The 20,145-nt window shown below is 36.0% G+C and overlaps 1 protein-coding gene across 1 annotated transcript in view; it reads left to right on the plus strand.

Annotated features, from left to right (window-relative positions):
* The window catches only part of LOC121380068 (rhomboid-related protein 3-like), a 79,343-nt gene that overhangs the window by 44,528 nt on the left and 14,670 nt on the right, over nucleotides 1–20,145 (plus strand). The window contains exons 4-6 of the mRNA XM_041508811.1: nucleotides 4,535–4,699; nucleotides 14,545–14,628; nucleotides 16,118–16,267. Of these exons, the coding sequence (XP_041364745.1) occupies nucleotides 4,535–4,699; nucleotides 14,545–14,628; nucleotides 16,118–16,267 (399 nt within the window). The remainder of the gene's footprint in view (nucleotides 1–4,534; nucleotides 4,700–14,544; nucleotides 14,629–16,117; nucleotides 16,268–20,145) is intronic.

Raw genomic sequence — 20,145 nt, forward strand, 5'->3', positions numbered from 1 at the left:
GTGTGTCTCTGTGTGTGTGTGTGACCGGCCTCAGTGGCATCATGGTTAGGCCATCGGTCTACAGGCTGGTAGGTACTGGGTTCGGATCCCAGTCGAGGCATGGGATTTTTAATCCAGATACCGACTCCAAATCCGGAGTGAGTGCTCCGCAAGGCTCAATGGGTAGGTGTAAACCACTTGCACTGACCAGTGATCCATAACTGGTTTAACAAAGGCCATGGTTTGTACTATCCTGCCTGTGGGAAGCACAAATAAAAGATCCCTTGCTGCTAATCGGAAAGAGTAGCCCATGTAGTGGCGACAGCAGGTTTCCTCTCAAAATCTGTGTGGTCCTTAACCATATGTCTGACGCCATATAACCGTAAATAAAATGTGTTGAGTGCATCATTAAATAAAACATTTCTTTCTGTTTTTTCTGTGTGTGTGTGTGTGTCTGTCTGTGTTTGTGTGTGTGTCTCTGTGTATGTGCATGCATTTGTGTGTGGTGTATGTGTTTTTGTCTTTGTCTGTGAGTGTGTATGTATGTGTGTGTGTGTGTGTGTGTGTGTGTATATGGTTTGTTTTTTGTGTGTCTGTGTGTGTATGTATGTATGTGTGTGTCTCTATGTATGTATGTGTGTGTGTCTGTCCATCTGTGTGTCTGTCCGTCTGTGTGTGTGTGTGTATGTAGTTTATGTCTGTCTGTCTGTATTTGTGTGTGTGTGTGTGTCTGTGTGTCTGTGTGTGTGCATGCATTTGTGTGTGGTGTGTGTGTTTTTGTCTTTGTGAGTGTGTATGTGTGTGTGTGTATATGTGTGGGTTTTTTTGTGTGTGTCTGTGTATGTATGTGTGTGTCTCTGTATATGTATGTGTGTGTGTGTGTTTGTGTCTGTCCGTCTGTGTGTGTGTGTGTGTATGTAGTTTGTGTCTGTGTGTGTGTGTGTATCAGTCTGTGTTTGTGTGTATGTCTATGTGTGTGCATGGATTTGTGTATGGTGTGTGTGTTTTTGTTTGTGTGTAGTGTGTGTATGTGTTGTTGTTTGTGTGTGTGTGTGTGTGTATGTGTGTGTGCACGTGTCTTTGTGTTTTTGTGGTGTGTGTGTGTATGTGTATGTATGTGTGCATGTGTCTTTGTGTGTGTGTTTTTGTGGTGTGTGTGTGTGTGTATGCGTGTGTGTATGTGTATGTATGTGTGTATGTGTATGTGTATGCGTATGTATGTGTATGTATGTGTGTATGTGTGTGTGTATGTATGTATGTGTGTGTGTATGTGTGTGTATGTGTATGTGTATGTATGTGTGTGTGTGTATGTGTATGTATGTGTGTATGTGTGTGTATGTGTATGTGTGTATGTGTATGTATGTGCGTATGTGTATGTGTGTGTGTATGTATGTGTATGTGTGTATGTGTATGTGTATGTATGTGTGTGTATGTGTATGTATGTGTGTATGTGTATATGTGTATGTGTATGTATGTGTGTGTGTGTGTATGTGTGTGTATGTGTGTGTATGTGTGTGTGTGTGTGTATGTGTGTATGTGTATGTGTGTGTATGTGTGTGTATGTGTGTGTATGTGTGTGTGTGTGTATGTATGTGTATGTGTGTGTATGTGTGTGTATGTATGTGTATGTGTGTGTATGTGTGTGTGTGTATGTGTGTGTATGTATGTGTATGTGTGTGTGTATGTGTATGTGTATGTGTGTGTATGTATGTATGTGTGTATGTGTATGTGTATGTGTGTATGTGTGTGTGTGTATGTGTATGTATGTGTGTGTATGTGTGTATGTGTGTGTATGTGTGTGTGTGTGTATGTGTATGTGTATGTGTGTGTATGTATATATGTATGTGTGTATGTGTATGTGTATGTATGTGTGTGTGTGTGTATGTGTATGTGTGTGTATGTGTGTGTATGTGTGTGTATGTGTGTGTGTGTGTATGTGTATGTGTATGTGTGTATGTGTATGTATGTGTGTATGTGTATGTATGTGTGTGTGTATGTGTGTGTATGTGTGTATGTGTGTGTATGTGTGTGTGTGTGTATGTGTATGTATGTGTATGTATGTGTGTATGTGTATGTGTGTATGTGTATGTGTGTATGTGTATGTGTATGTATGTGTGTGTATGTGTGTATGTGTGTGTGTGTGTGATCAAAGTTTGTTTTGTTTAACGACACCATTAGAACACACTGGTAAATTAATCATCAGCCATTGGTAATTTGGTAAGTTGGTAATTCTGAGAACATTGATTAATTGATTAATTAAACATTTTATAATGTTGACACATAATCTTCAGAGGAAATCTGCAAGTTTTCTGTTAGTAGGTCAGGTCAGGTCAGGTCATAGGGTTTTATGTGCACATTCAGAACAAGCTGTTGTAGCGCACGCAGGTTCATGACAGGAAAGGTGGGGGGAGGGGAGAGGAGGGACTGCCTGCACTGGCAGGTGCAAGGGAGCACCAGCAGCCCGATCGAATCTGTTAGCAGCAAGGGATCTTTTATATACATCTACCAACAGACAGGACAGCACAGATCTCAGCCTTTGATACACCAGTCGTGGTACAAAACATCTAATCATAGAAATAGATCACTGTGGGGGTTCGATCCTGCTAGCCACGCATTTCAGGCGAGCACTCTGCCAACAGTTTGTGTGTGGTGTATGCATATGTATAGATTTGTGTATAATATAATCAGGGATGTCATTTGTGACATGCTTTTCTTACTTCATCTTTTTTTCTCTTTTTTTTTATAAAAAAAATTCACTAAATACAGTGAATTTGATCTGAAAAGCATAAAAATAGTCATTATTTATGTATGATATATGATTTTCAGCTTTTCCTGTGTAATGTATGAATATTAAATATTAAAAAACATACACCAAAAAAACCCTGCAAAAAAACAACAAGCAAAAAACAGATCCCAATTCAGGTTGAAAGTGATTGACTAGGGTGGGGGGTTTTGGGGGCTGGGGGTTGTTAGTGTTGTTTCCTGTAGATTTCTTTTCTTCATCCGAATAAGTTGGGTAAAATAAATGTCTTACAACATCCATGTCATGTTTGCTTATTCATGCAGACAGCGAAATGCCTATATGTGGAGAGGATTCCCAAACAAAACCCAGTGTTGTTGATTCAAATCCTATACTGACTGAGTATTCAGACGCTGTGTAAATAAACATTAAAGACTGAGTATTTGAGAGATTCCAGCCTTGTATGTTGGATAACAAATTTTTACAAGCATATACAAAGGTATTAAAAGTAGATTCAAACTGCTATGTTAAAAATAACCTTTATTCCAGTATGCATTGAAACATATTCTCATCATTAAAGTTTGTTTTGTTTAACGACACCGCTAGAGCACATTGATTTATTAATCATTGGCTAACGCAGCAAGGGATCTTTTCTCATCATTAACTATAAAACTATAAAACTATATTTGGCAACATTACACTGTCTCAAACTGACTGACAAGAAGAGCGGGTGGACATCATATTTCTAATAAAAGTGAAAGGAAAGTAACACAAAAATTCTAGCATGTTTAATTTTCAAATAAACAACATGGTGATATTGGATTACATAATAATATGAACAGTATGCATGGATGCATTTAAAGCCAGGTATAACCTTAAAAAAACTGCTTGATATTGATATAGGTATTGGGGATTTGTTAATACTGAATACTGCACTGACACTGAGGTAAATTACCCCCCCCCCCCCAAAATGATATCAATACTGAACCTGAAATGTTAATACCACCCACCTCTATTTCTCACTACACAGTTCACTTCCAGGAGAGAGTTCATTGATTACGGTCATCTATAGTTTCTAATTGTGATATATGTTGTGGTTCATATATTCACTTCTAGTCATTCGGGAAGAATTAAAACAATTTGTATTTTTCAATGGTAAGCCTTCGGGCTGGCTTTTGCCCATAGTATATTATAATATTGTGCATTGACTTTTTGGGACATATGTGTACAGCAGAACAGGTGGCCAGTGTAAATCGGTTCAACTTCCTAAACCATTTGTTTGGGTCAGAACTACAGCCAGATGAGGCCATATAGAAAAAAACCTGACATGGAAATGTTTTAAATTTTGGAATGAAAATACATGCTTTTTTAATGGATGTTCACAATGGTATACATTGTTAGTGCCAATGAGAAACCCGTTCTATTGGCAATCTTTATTTGAAGTTGGGCAATTTAACATGGATTTCAATGGCAGATGACATCTATGTAGTGAGACCATAGTTATTTATTCATTTTCATTTCAACTTATTTCCGTGCTTATATCCAATTAGGTTCAAGCATGCTGTCCTGAGCACACACCTCAGCTATCTGGGCTGTCTGTCTAGGACAGTGGGTTAGTTGTTGGTTGTTAGTGACAGAAAAGAGGGTGTAGTGGTTTTACACTTACCCATTGAGTCAATAAAACTCGCTCTGGGTGGAAGCCGGTACCGGGCTGTGATCCCAATACCTACCAGCCTTATGTCCGATGGCTTAACCACGACACCACTGAGGCCAGTGACCCTAGTTATAAACCCTGAGTTTGTGTTTTCTTTTCAGTATGACCGCGGCCATCGTGGGGAGATCAAGGTGGAGGATTTCCGTCGTCTTCTGCGACACCCTCAGGTCCAGGCGGAGATCGACCGGCACACGCTGGATGTCCTCGAGGTCAAGGCCACCGACCCGATGAAGCAGACAGTCAGCTACCAGGAATTCATAAACATCGTAAGTTAGTCAGCTACCAGGAGTTCATAAACATCGTAAGTTAGTCAGCTACCAGGAGTTCATAAACATCGTAAGTTAGTCAGCTACCAGGAGTTCATAAACATCATAAGTTAGTCAGCTACCAGGAGTTTGTAGACACATTAAGTTAGTCAGCTACCAGGAGTTCATAAACATCGTAAGTTAGTGAGCTACCAGGAGTTCATAAACATCATAAGTTAGTCAGCTACCAGGAGTTCATAAACATCGTATATTGTCAGCTACCAGGAGTTCATAGACATCGTAAGTTAGTCAGCTACCAGGAGTTTATAAACATCGTAAGTTAGTCAGCTACCAGGAGTTCATAAACATCATAAGTTAGTTAGCTACCAGGAGTTCATAAACCATCGTAAGTTAGTCAGCTATGAGGAGTTCATAAACATCGTAAGTTAGTCAGCTATCAGGAGTTCATAAACATTTTAATTTGTCAGCTACCAGGAGTTCATAAACATCGTATGTTGTCAGCTACCAGGAGTTCATAAACATCGTATGTTAGTCAGCTACCAGGAGTTCATAAACATCGTATGTTGTCAGCTACCAGGAGTTCGTAGACATCGTAAGTTAGTCAGCTACCAGGAGTTCATAAACATTGTAAGTTAGTCAGCTATGAGGAGTTCATAAACATCATAAGTTAGTCAGCTATCAGGAGTTCATAAACATCGTAAGTTGTCAGCTACCAGGAGTTCATAAACATTGTAAGTTGTCAGCTACCAGGAGTTCATAAACACTGTATGTTGTCAGCTACCAGGAGTTCATAAACATCGTAAGTTAGTCAGCTACCAGGAGTTCATAAACATCGTAAGTTAGTCAGCTACCAGGAGTTCATAAACATCATAAGTTGTCAGCTACAAGGAGTTCACAGATATAAGCTACTCACAGCAGACGTAGATCATTTTATGCAAAGTAATACTACAAGAATAGTCCCCATTTGAAGAAAAAAAATTATTAATTTTTTTTTAATTATGTAACCATTTGTGCTATTGGTAATCTTAAAATGAAGAAGAAAGAAGAAATGTAATGTCTTTAAACTGTACTGAATATAATGGAATTTAATTATTACAGATTTAGAAATTGAGATGCTTATATATAGTCCTTCCCACGGGGAAAACAGTTTTCTTACTATGGTATTTACTACAAGTTATGTATTTCTGAGCCAATTGTTTTGTAATTTGTACACCACAATAGGGGGTTGTTTGGTTATTTCCAAAACTCTTTTACTTTTTTTCTTATGTGAAATCAAACTGAAATTATTTACAAAAAAAGCAATGTTCATGGAGGCTGGAATGACTAGGAAGGACTATAATTAAAAAAATTATATTATTTATTTATTACCAGTATTTATTTAGAAATTGTTAAAACCAGTGTAATTTCTCACTCATTGTTTTATTGTTGTGGGTTTTTTTTAAATGAATAGATAAGAACATTGCACTGTAATATGATTATTGTAATATAAACATTATTATCCACAATGTCATATATAAGCCAGTGCCCTCTAAAAAGGGTGACTTCTTTATAAAGGTGCCTATATGCCTTTTATAAACAGATGTTCTATATAACAGGTGTCCTATATAAATATGTTATCTGTTAATATTATAACAGGTGTCCTTTATAAACAGGTTACCTATAATATAAAAACAGATGACAGACGTAAACAGGAAAAAATGCTCTATAAAAACAGATGCTTTTTAAATAGATGTGTCCTATATATAAATATGTTCCCTAAGAATTATATAAACAGTTGTTCTGTATAAAAAGGTGTTCTAAATAAACAGGCATCCTACATGTATATGAAGATATCCTGTATAAACTACTGCCCTCTGTCAACAGGTGGTTGTTATACAGGATTTCATTTACAACTGGTTCGACTGTATTTCCAAAACTGTCAATAATTAGCCTGCTGTTATTTACCTGTAGCTTTTGGTTCGAGTTATCCTGAAGCGTTGACAAGCCATCGCTAAATACATTTCTCTGAGCATGGCAGGTCTCGTTACACGCATCAATAATTGATACATTCGGCCACACTATCGAACATGAGTTGTGCTTGCAGTCTGCCGAAGAGTCGACAATAAACTAACACTCAGAGATAAATACAAAAAGACGAAAAGTCGTTTATTGGGGCTGTCATGGTTCAGCAACCATCTGAGTTCATGTCACATAGGGTGATAAAGGGAGGAGGAGGCTAATTGTCGAAAGAGTCGTTGATGAAATCTTGTCAGTAGATTTGCTGTAGGCTTTCACGTTACACCTGTTATTTAATGTGTATGATAGGAAAATACTTATTTAATATTTAAAAGCACATTTAATATTTATATTAACACTGGAACAGAATATTTAAGGGTTTTTGATGCTCGAAAGCTGACAGAGATGTCAATATGGTCTGAAATATTTATGACAAATAGTGGTTATATTTTTTGTTTAAAACAGAGGGTTTTTCAGCTTGTCTGTTTGTTTGTTTCTTTTTTGTCTTTCATTCTTTCTTTTTGACGTTTTTTCTTTTTTCCTTCTTTCTCTCTTTTTCTTTCTTTCTTTCATTCTTACTTTCTTTCTTAAAGTCTTTCTTTCTTTTTTCTATCTTTTTTTCTCTCGTTCAATCTTTTTTTTTTTTTCTTTTTCATTTATTATTTAACAAAAGGCTCATAAGCAACTTAAACCCATAAAAAAAACGTAAGACAAATTTTTAAATTTTCATACATGTAGTCTTTTTTAAATGTCCACTACTCATTACATAAAACCTAATATAAAAAATACTAAATTGCTGTAGGTGTATGGTCTGTTTAACTACAGTTGCTGATTAACATGTGATTGTATAACACAGATGATTCTTTAACACAGTGGCTGCTTGACACAGGTGACTGTTTGACACAATGTCTATTGCAACACAGGTTCATGGCTTCAGATTGCGTCCATGTTGAGGCAATGAGCATTGTGTCCAAAATAAGCAAGCCCAAATTAAATACAAAGTTATGCTGACCTTAAAACATTTCACATTAAAACCACTGAAATGTTAACCTTAATTAGATGGACTCGTTTCCCACATACCAACCAGTATCCCACAAGTGGTATATCCAAAAAAGTTGTTTTTGTTGAGCGACACCACTAGAGCACATTGATTAATTCACCATAGGCTATTGGATGTCAAACATTTGGTAATCCTGACTCGTAGTCTTCAGAGGAAACCTGCTGCATTTTCCATTAGCAACATGACATCTTTGTATGCACTTTCCCGTAAAGAGGACAGCACATATCATGGCCTTTGATATACCAGTCATAGGGCAGTAGTTTAGACAGAAACAAAAGTGGGTCTATACAAAAGATTTGATCCTATGATCCAAACACCACAGCTGCAGTGCTCTACCAACTGAATCCAATCCCACTGCCTCCAAGGCTATAGAAATTAGCATGTACTATCCTCACTAAGGGAGCACTGTGCATATAAAAGATGCCTTGCTGATGATGATAACTAGTTTAACGTGCCCATATACCACTAGGGTTTTGAACACGCCCATTCCGAGTCCGACCTCCGATAAAATCGGTGGCCTCACTTGGGATGGAGGGGGAGGGGGGGGGGGGGGTTGAAAATGGGCAGAATTTTGAAAATAGCAATTAGTGAAAAAGTTAATAGAATAAATAAAAAAAATAAAAAGGTTACAAGCCAAAAATAAAAAGAATTGACTGCTCGGCCGAATATTTATATAATTTGGAGCATTTTACAAGGACAGTCCAAAATTAAATAAGAGAAAGAAGAGAGGATCGGACTATTTAATAATATTTTTAAAAAAGAAGTAATTTCGACATATAATTTTGAACTCAGATCTAAAAGTTTAAAGTCCGATCGATATGTCCACGCGAGTGGCCTCGTTAAGGCCGTTTGGGTGCACAGCTTAAAGGGACGAGATGGGTTGCATCCCGTCAAGAAACCCCCTAGATTGACAGTCGATAGACGTTGAAGGTGTAGTGCTGTGCTGAAATACAGATCTTGAGAAGCCGGATCCGTCTGAATGAGAGAGAGTATCAGACTAGGGTATAGTCCAGTCGTCATGGGTTGGTATAGTGGTGCGGACGGGCCCGACTCCGGAGGATACGAGATGGTATCACTATAAAGCAAGGTAAAGTCTAGAAAAAGAGTAGTAGGGGCCGACCCCGCTTCCTATTGATTCTTAGAGTGGGGCGGTCAATCTTCCAGTGCTGCTAGGACAGGCTCGGACATGTAGAGACTAAACGCGAACAACTGTGGCATTCTGCAGAATGGCCGTCATACGAGTCACAAAAAAACAAGTCGACAGTCAGTGTGATTTTTGTTTTTTAGGTTTTTTGAAAGGTGTTTCAGCATTGTAAATACATGTAGTTACACACTTGCATACAACTGGTGTTACAAAGGCCATGATATGTACTATCCTGTCTGTGGGATGGTGCATATAAAAGAACTCTTGTTGCTAATTGAAAAGAGTAGCCCATGAAGTGGCGACAGCGGGTTTCCTCTCTCAATATCTGTGTGGTCCGTAACCATATATCTGACACCATATAACCGTAAATAAAATGTGTTGAGTGCGTTGTTAAATAAAATATTTCCTTCCTTCCTTCCTTACACACTTGCAGGACAAAAACAGGGTTTGTAAATTCAGCCCTATTTGTACTGCACAGGTTTACCAAAGTAGAACCACCATCCTAGAAAATACACCGATGGAATGAAATAAGGGTTCATTGAGTAGTAACAGCATGTAGTGACTGCAACCAAAACCCTTGATCCATAACATCAGAAGCTGACTGTGTTACTGGCAGTCAATTAAACACTACTGACATCCAGTCACACATTACATCTTTGTATGAAATACAGATGTTATTACGCTAGTAATAAATTAAATTTGGTCTACAATTCCAAGTGTTCTGTTATTTCTTTCCATCAGTGTGTGTGTGTATATATATATATATATATATATATATATATATATATATATATATATATATATATATATATATATATATATATACATTATATTCTTTTCATGCTCCTAGTCATGCTACATACAACAACTGTTTTAAGGTTGACAAAAGATTAGTGGTACTGCATAAGTTTACTAAATTATAACACATACATTGCCTGTGCATACCACATGATGAACCACTGTTTTAAACATCTAGTGGTTGCCAAAACATTACACATGTTTTCTAAAGTAAAACCATTATCCCAGAAGTTGCATTGTCTTTATACGTCCTAGCCATGCTACATCAAACAATTGTTTCAGGTCCAGTGATTGACAAAGCATTGCTTGTACTGCACATGTTTACTAAAGTAGAACATAGTTACATTGTGTGTGCATATATACCACATGACCGCACCTCTGTTTTAAACGTCTAGCGGTTGACACAACATTATACATGTTTTCTAAAGTGTGGGTACTTTATTAACGTGCCTATATTAAAAAAAGGTCCAGGCATATATGTCCCATGCCCAGTCTCTGGCATGGCCTGTGGCTGGGCGTCGGACATGCTAAAGTAAAACCATCATCCCAGTTCAGGTCAGGTCATTCAGAGCAAGCTGTTGTAGTGCATGCCTATCCTGGGCACAAGAGCCAGCCTTGGCCGGCTCCTCTGTCCAGGACAGGAAAGGTGGATGGGGGGGGGGGGGTGAGGAGGGACCGCCTGCACTGGCAGGTGCAAGAGAGCACCAGTAGCCCGACCGTAGTCGGTAACAGGCAGGTGGGTGGGTAGTGGTGCTATGGAATTTTGAAGGAGTAAAAAATGCCAAAAAGAAAAGGTGCGCAATTTTGATTAAGGAAATTTGGCGCAATTTTGAGTGGTCTGTCAAAAAAGAAAGATCAAGAGCTAACTTAGGTTTTGATTTTAGTGAGTCGAGAGTAGCTAGTAGTTAATTAGACCTATTTGATGCTGGAGTGTCTCCCTAGGTTGCCCCTAGGGCCTGACCACTTCTGGTCGTGGCATGACAGCCCAGGGGAGACTCGTGCAGTTTGTGTATATACACCGGTAGGTAAGGCGCCGTGATGTTGTCCCGGGGTTTTTGTTGGTCATGTTGCCTTGAAGGTGTCCTCCTCTTCGGTGTCACCCAGTACCAGCAGCAAGTATTTGGGATTGGGTTAGGGGAGGCCGGTATTCTTTTGTCCAGCTTCCTCTAGGTGCATTGTCTTTATACGTCCTAGTCATGCTACATCAAACAACTGTTGTAAGGTCCAGCGATTGACAAAGCATTACTTGTACTGCACTTGTAGAACATAGTTACATTGTCTATGCATATATACCACATGACTGCACCACTGTTTTAAACATCTAACAGTTGACAAAACATTATTTTTTTTTGCATATGTTCACTAAAGTATAACACATACAATTGTCTGTGCATACCACATGACCGCACCACTGTTTTAAACATCTAGCGGTTGACAAACCGCAGCCTGCAGGTAGATAAGGGAACTGTGTGAATTATTAAGTATGTCATCTTCCCATCACAGCTGTAAGTCAGCCAAGAGGACGGCAGACTGCGGCAGCCTGTAGCAGCCAAGAGATGTCCTCAAAAGTCTTGAAATTTTAATGAGCTCCCGTCCACCATATTCCTGGTGTTGGGGGCCATATTGATACGTCAAACTTCATAGATTACAGATGATTAATACAAGATGGTTAAACATTAATGAATATGTTTATTCCGTAACAGCTTGGGAGTTGGGGTTGTCGTTTGTTCAGGAATGCTCGAAAGTGTATAAATTTGATGACGGTTTTAGAATTAAACAGTTTAAGTTAGTGCTGCCGGGGAATAGAATGGATATTAGCTGAGGATAAAAATAAGGATGTATTTCTGAGGATTCTATTTTTTCTTTATGGTTTAAAGTTTGAAGTTTGAATTCGGAAGTGTTTTTATTTTATCTTCTGTGTTTGGATCATTTTGGACTTGATTGTATGTAGTAGTACAATATTTTAAACAAATTATCAAATTCAAGAAAAAATGGGTAAGATTTTTATTGTTCGTTGAAACAATTTATTATACAATTCTTGTTAATTAGTTGATTAATTAAGTAATAAACCTTTTTTGTTTTTAATAAAAAGATATATATTTGTTGTTGTAAATTAAAATTTAAGTGCTTAAATAAACTAATATAGATATAGTTTTACAAACTCATTTTATTTGTATCTTTAAACATTTTCGATTTTTATAAATTATTACTGTATAAATACAACACCAGTGATTTTATGTCATATTATATCACATTAAAAGGAAACCCAAACAAGCAAAAAAAACAAAACACAAAACAAACAAACAAACAAACAAACAAACAAAAAGCATTCCTTTATCTGATATTAATACAACGCTAAAGGAACATTATAAAGCCATTTTTAACCAATAAAATTGCATATTAATTATTTTTTCTTTTGCTTAGAATATCAGTGTATTATTTATTGCCAGTGTTTGTAACTCAAACTGTGTTTTGTTCCCAATGTTTTGTACATAAAACCATAATACAAATAAATTCTAGATGTTCATTACTACCCTGAAGATAAAGGCCTGCCACCATTTTTTTTTTAATGATTAAATAATTATTTTTTTTGTTCATTGTGTCTTGAAAATACAATTTCCACCCCTATTTTAAAAATATTTGGATAAAAAATTCTCTCATTTATTTTATTAAATAGATATTGAGGCAAAATCTAGTTTGATTTGATTTAAATAGTAGGATGCATTGGATTACAGACATTGATATTTTTGGAAAGAAAACTTTATTTATATCAACATGTTATTGTAATAAATTTAAAAGCAAAAATAAAAGATCCAGAAGTGAGAAACACACAGAATAGTCTGGAATTTTCCATTAGCCTTTTAGCAATTAATGGGTCTCCATTTAAAAAATAAAAATAAATAAAACATAAAAAATGTCACAATTTTATTCTTCTTTTGAAGCTATCTTACCTATTGTTTTTAAATTAACTAATACAATTAAAATGCAATATATTTATTTTAAGTTCTAAACTTCAAGTGGTCTGTGTCTATAACACAAAACAAATAAAAATAAATAAACTCCATGGTCTATGCATAGAAAACAAAATTAACAACCAGTTTGCATGAATATATAGTGAAATGGTTAGAAAATGCACTATTTGTATTTTTTTTAAGTTAATTAAACTTATATCAAGATTTATATATTTTTTAAAATGGTTTCTATTTTAGTACCCATGGTAACCAAACAATGAAAAAGAAATATAAGAGATAAAATAATTAATTTTTATTAGATAGTAAACTTGTTTTGAGTATTTTACTCACCATTGTAAGTTCATGTCTCATATTGTTTTACATATGGAACAACAAAAGCAACATGGATGTTAATTTAGATTTTTTAAAATTTAATTAAAGAGACAGACCCTAATTCTTAAACACTAAGGCATATTTTTTACTATTAGAGCTGTTTATGATCACTGAAATCAAACATTACTTATATTTTATTGTTTAGATTATCCATTTCCATACAAGCAAAGTGTTTCTGGTCATCCTGGTCTTTGTAGTACTACAAAATAAATAAAAATCATACTTTAAAAAATGCACGTGCGTCTGAGAAGTAACGGTTATGGAGTCGAGTTTTAGTCTGTTTTTAAGGATATTTCAATGTCACAGACTCTGGTTTTACTATGTTGTATCCAAATTTGTTACAGGTTTGTAAATTAACCAAATTTAGTGTCCAGTTTTACGGATTAAAACTAGTGGCTATGTGAAAAATATGCCTCAGTGTGTAAAAACTAGGGTCTGTCCCTTTAAGTTAGTGTGTAAAAACTAGGGTCTGTCCCTTTAAGTTAGTGTTTAAAAACTAGGGTCTGTCCCTTTAAGTTGGTGTTTAAAAACTAGGGTCTGTCCCTTTAAGTTAGTGTTTAAAAACTAGGGTCTGTCCCTTTAAGTTAGTGTTTAAAAACTAGGGTCTGTCCCTTTAAGTTAGTGTTTAAAAACTAGGGTCTGTCCCTTTAAGTTAGTGTTTAAAAACTAGGGTCTGTCCCTTTAAGTTAGTGTTTAAAAACTAGGGTCTGTCCCTTTAAGTTAGTGTTTAAAAACTAGGGTCTGTCCCTTTAAGTTAGTGTTTAAAAACTAGGGTCTGTCCCTTTAAAATTATTCAGTTTGAATCATATGAGCTTATTAAAGTTATGTTTTTTTGTCTGAACATTTTAGGCCCATTTGGACAGTGTATGTACTGAATTAATGGTATTGTTGCAAAAAATATATAATAAAATATTTGCAATTCTTTAGTACCTAATGAGAAGTAATTTTCCTACTCTTTCTTGTATATATTTATAACCATTATTCTATTAAAATTTGCCATAACAATTTTGAGTACAATACAAAAAAAACACCTAAGTTTAGTACCTGATATAAAATTATTCATATATCACTTACATTTTTTTACATTTTCTTGTAAAAATTTATAACCATTATTCCGTTTTTGCCATTACTGCCATTACAGTTTTGAGTACAATACAAAAAATAAGAAGTTTAGTACCTGATATAAAAGATTCATTTATCACTAATATTTTCCTACCCATTGATGTATAAATTTAGACCCATTATTCCATCTAAAATTCACCATGTATAAAATGTTCCCCATTATGTTTGATCCCGTCCCGACATTGTCAGAACCCTGTCAGTGTCGGGACGTCGTGAACTATGGCGGACATTTGTAATCTGGTGACTTGCTCGACACATCTGTTGACAAGTTTTCTTTGTTTTTCCGTTAAGGCCGCCAGATCACACAACAGATTTCGATTATCAAACAGCGCCAAATCCTTCTCCAAATTTATTCAGTCCGCTGTGTTTTTCTTGTCCACAGATGAGCAATCGAAGAAATCCCAGTTTTCGGTTGGCTGTTGAGAGTCGTGATAAGAACGGATGGGCAGGTGAACGCTGTCTACAGGTGAGAGTAAAATTTCTGATTTTTATGTTTTTAAAGTTTGCTGTTATTGTAAAACGTTTCAAACTGACTGAGCATTTTGTATGACTAAAATGACATATGAAATACATTTTCTTGTTTAATAATAATAATAATAATAATAATAAAAACATTTTTATTTCAGATCAGTGAATGTTTAGAATTTTAGTGTTTGTATATTCAAAGTCTTTCTGATTAACTTGATCTATCTAGGAGCTGAGACTAAATTTTACCTTCCAATAATTTTGTATGTATGAAAAAAATACAATTTATGAAATCAAATGAAGTTTAAGAAGTAAAATGAAGTTTTAGTTATTACAAACATTAGGATGACTAGAAACACATTGAGAATACAGACACTACATTGTAAACAACAAAATGTATTTAACATGTAATTGTTGTTGTTAAAAGTCTGTGTTAGCAGGGTGACCAACTTTCCGGAATTTTCCGAAAAATCTGAAATTTTAATCCCATACCCAGATTTCCGAAATTGATGCCAAATATCGGGAATTGGTTTTCAAATTCACTAACAATTTTGTTTTAAGCAACTAATTGTTATTACATTCTCCATTCTCCATTTTACTAACAGTTAGTGAGAAACATACAATGGCGACAGACTGTACAGTCCCTGTAATGTACAAATGTGTGAACAAGTAACTACATGATATGACCTTCAGTTTTTAATTCGATATATATTTTCAAATGGTAATTGATTTGTACACAGTTCCCTTCAATGTCTGTTAAGGAATAAACATTTAGGGTGATTTTTAGCGAGTATGCAAACAGGCACGGCTGAAGCAAGTAAACAGTTGAGATTGAGGGGAGCAAAGCAAAGTTTATAGGGGGTTTGGGGGTGTGCTCCCCTATAAACTTTTGAAAACTAGATGTCCTGAAATGCAATTTCCTGCATTCAACAAGTACATTTCATCTCTGCCTTAAGATTTACTTATAATATTTTTGATTCAGAATTATTGGGTGGTGGTGGTGGGGGGGGGGGGGGGATGGTGGTGGGCTAGAGCCTGGCAAATCTGAATGACAAAGCCATTAAAAACATGTATCTTTCCACATAGCAGTATTGACGGGTGCTTTGCGTATAAGAGGAATTAGGTACATATTCCTAAATAGAATTTATTTTTTTGGGAAACATTTAATTATGGTTGTCATAAAATAAAATGTTTTTATTGTTTCATATACAAAGTGAGATTTAAAAGCTCAGTGGGCCCATTGATGGGGATTGATCCCAGACCGACTGTTCATCAAACAAACTCTTTATCACTGGGCTACGTTCCCCCCCCCTCCCCCCCTGTCTATGGGAAAATGCATATAAAAAGATTCTTTGCTGCTAATGGAAACATGTAGCAGGTTTCCTCTAATTCTATGTGTCAAAAATAATAAAATTTTCACATCAAAAAGCTGATGATTAATAAATCATTGTGCTAAAATAAACTTTAACTTTTCCTTCATTGTGTTGTAGGTACAGCCAGCTCCTGTGACGTGTTTTCAGAAGATGGTTCACGCGGTAGCACGAGAATACCTGACGGACGACCTCGACAGACAGTACTACGCCGACCGCTACACGTGCTGTCCTCCTCCACTACTGATACCAGGAATCACTCTGTTAGAGGTGAATAATAGAGATAAACAATAGAATAGAGTAGAATAGAGTAGAGTAGAGCTCTACAGACAGTACTACGCCGACCGCTACACATGCTGTCCTCCTCCACTACTGATACCAGGAATCACTCTGTTAGAGGTGAATAATAGAGATAAACAATAGAATAGAGTAGAGTAGAGCTCTACAGACAGTACTACGCCGACCACTACACGTGCTGTCCTCCTCCACTACTGATACCAGGATTCACTCTGTTAGAGGTGAATAATAGAGATAAACAATAGAATAGAGTAGAGTAGAGCTCTACAGACAGTACTACGCCGACCGCTACACGTGCTGTCCTCCTCCACTACTGATACCAGGAATCACTCTGTTAGAGGTGAATAATAGAGATAAACAATAGAATAGAGTAGAATAGATTAGAATAGAGCTCTACAGACAGTACTACGCCGACCGCTACACGTGCTGTCCTCCTCCACTACTGATACCAGGAATCACTCTGTTAGAGGTGAATAATAGAGATAAACAATAGAATAGAGTAGAATAGATTAGAATAGAGCTCGACAGACAGTACTATGCCGAACGCTACACGTGCTGTCCTCCTCCACTACTGATACCGGGAATCACTCTGTTAGAGGTGAATAATAGAGATAAACAATAGAATAGAGTAGAGTAGAGCTCTACAGACAGTACTACGCCGACCGCTACACGTGCTGTCCTCCTCCACTACTGATACCGGGGATAACTCTGTTAGAGGTGAATAACAGAGATAAACAATAGAATAGAGTAGAATAGAGTAGAGTAGAGCTCTACAGACAGTACTATGCCGACCGCTACACGTGCTGTCCTCCTCCACTACTGATACCAGGAATCACTCTGTTAGAGGTGAATAATAGAGATAAACAATAGAATAGAGTAGAATAGAGTAGAGTAGAGCTCTACAGACAGTACTACGCCGACCGCTACACATGCTGTCCTCCGCCACTACTGATACCAGGAATCACTCTGTTAGAGGTGAATAATAGAGATAAACAATAGAATAGAGTAGAATAGATTAGAATAGAGCTCCAGAGACAGTACTATGCCGACTTCTACACGTGCTGTCCTCCGCCACTACTGATACCGGGAATCACTCTGTTAGAGGTGAATAATAGAGATAAACAATAGAATAGAGTAGAATAGATTAGAATAGAGCTCCAGAGACAGTACTACGCCGACCGCTACACGTGCTGTCCTCCTCCACTACTGATACTGGGAATCACTCTGTTAGAGGTGAATAATGTAGATAAACAATAGAATAGAGTAGAATAGAGCTTGACAGACAGTACTACTCTGTTAAAGGTGAATAATATAGATAAACAATAGAATAGATTAGAATAGAGCTGGACAGACAGTACTACTCTGTTAAAGGTGAATAATATAAATAAACAATAGAGTAGATTAGAATAGAGCTTGACAGACAGTACTGTGTTAGAGGTGAATAATATAGATAAACAATAGAATAGAATAGAGCTCGACAGACAGTACTACTCTGTTAGAGGTAAGTAATATAGATAAACAATAGAATAGATTAGAATAGAGCTCGACAGACAGTACTGTGTTAAAGGTGAACAATATAGATAAACAATAGAATAGAATAGAGCTCGAAAGACAGTACTACTCTGTTAGAGGTGAATAATATAGATAAACAATGGAATAGAATAGAGTAGAATAGAGCTTGACAGACAGTACTACTCCATTAGAGGTTAATAATATAGATAACAATAGAATAGAGTAGAATAGAATAGAACTCGACAGACAGTACTACTCTGTTAGAGGTGAGTAATATAGATAAACAATAGAGTAGATTAGAATAGAGCTCGACAGACAGTACTTTGTTAGAGGTGAATAATATAGATAAACAATAGAATAGAATAGAGCTCAACAAACAGTACTACTCTGTTAGAGGTGAGTAATATAGATAAACAATAGAATAGGTTAGAATAGAACTCGATAGACAGTACTGTGTTAGAGGTGAACAATATAGATAAACAATAGAATAGACTAGAGCTTGACAGACAGTACTACTCTGTTAGAGGTGAGTAATATAGATAAACAATAGAATAGATTAGAATAGAGCTCGACAGACAGTACTACTCTGTTAGAGGTGAGTAATATAGATAAACAATAGAATAGAAAGAATAGAGCTCGACAGACAGTCCTACTCTGTTAGAGGTGAATAATATAGATAAACAATAGAGTAGATTAGAATAGAGCTCGACAGACAGTACTACTCTGTTAAAGGTGAATAATATAGATAAACAATAGAGTAGATTAGAATAGAGCTCGACAGACAGTACTACTCTGTTAAAGGTGAATAATATAGATAAACAATAGAGTAGATTAGAATAGAGCTCGACAGACAGTACTACTCTGTTAAAGGTGAATAATATAGATAAACAATAGAGTAGATTAGAATAGAGCTCGACAGACAGTACTACTCTGTTAAAGGTGAATAATATAGATAAACAATAGAGTAGATTAGAATAGAGCTCGACAGACAGTACTACTCTGTTAAAGGTGAATAATATAGATAAACAATAGAGTAGATTAGAATAGAGCTTGACAGACAGTACTGTGTTAGAGGTGAATTATATAGATAAACAATAGAATAGAATAGAGCTCGACAGACAGTACTACTCTGTTAGAGGTGAGTAATATAGATAAACAATAGAATAGAGTAGATTAGAATAGAGCTCGACAGACAGTACTGTGTTAGAGGTGAATAATATAGATAAACAATAGAATAGAATAGAGCTCGACAGACAGTACTACTCTGTTAGAGGTGAGTAATATAGATAAACAATAGAGTAGATTAGAATAAAGCTCGACAGACAGTACTGTGTTAGAGGTGAATAATATAGATAAACAATAGAATAGAATAGAGCTCGACAGACAGTACTACTCCGTTAGAGCTTAATAATATAGATAACAATGGAATAGAGTAGAATAGAATAGAACTCGACAGACAGTACTACTCTGTTAGAGGTGAATAATATAGATAAACAATAGAATAGATTAGAATAGAGCTTGACAGACAGTACTTCTCTGTTAAAGGTGAATAATATAGATAAACAATAGAATAGATTAGAATAGAGCTTGACAGAGTACTACTCTGTTAGAGATGAATAATATAGATAAACAATAGAGTAGATTAGAATAGAGCTCGACAGACAGTACTGTGTTAGAGGTGAATAATATAGATAAACAATAGAATAGAATAGAGCTCAACAAACAGTACTACTCTGTTAGAGGTGAGTAATATAGATAAACAATAGAATAGGTTAGAATAGAGCTCGATAGACAGTACTGTGTTAGAGGTGAACAATATAGATAAACAATAGAATAGATTAGAATAGAGCTCGACAGACAGTACTGTGTTAGAGGTGAATAATATAGATAAACAATAGAATAGAATAGAGCTTGACAGACAGTACTACTCTGTTAGAGGTGAATAATATAGATAAACAATAGAATAGAATAGAATAGAGCTCGACAGACAGTCCTACTCTGTTAGAGGTGAATAATATAGATAAACAATAGAATAGAATAGAGCTCGACAGACAGTACTACTCTGTTAGAGGTGAGTAATATAGATAAACAATAGAATAGATTAGAATAGAGCTCGACAGACAGTACTGTGTTAAAGGTGAACAATATAGATAAACAATAGAATAGAATAGAGCTTGACAGACAGTACTACTCTGTTAGAGGTGAATAATATAGATAAACAATAGAATAGAATAGAATAGAGCTCGACAGACAGTCCTACTCTGTTAGAGGTGAATAATATAGATAAACAATAGAATAGAATAGAGCTCGACAGACAGTACTACTCTGTTAGAGGTGAG

This window comes from Gigantopelta aegis, chromosome 8, assembly GCF_016097555.1.
Source record: "Gigantopelta aegis isolate Gae_Host chromosome 8, Gae_host_genome, whole genome shotgun sequence".
Taxonomy (NCBI): Eukaryota; Metazoa; Mollusca; class Gastropoda; order Neomphalida; family Peltospiridae; genus Gigantopelta; species Gigantopelta aegis.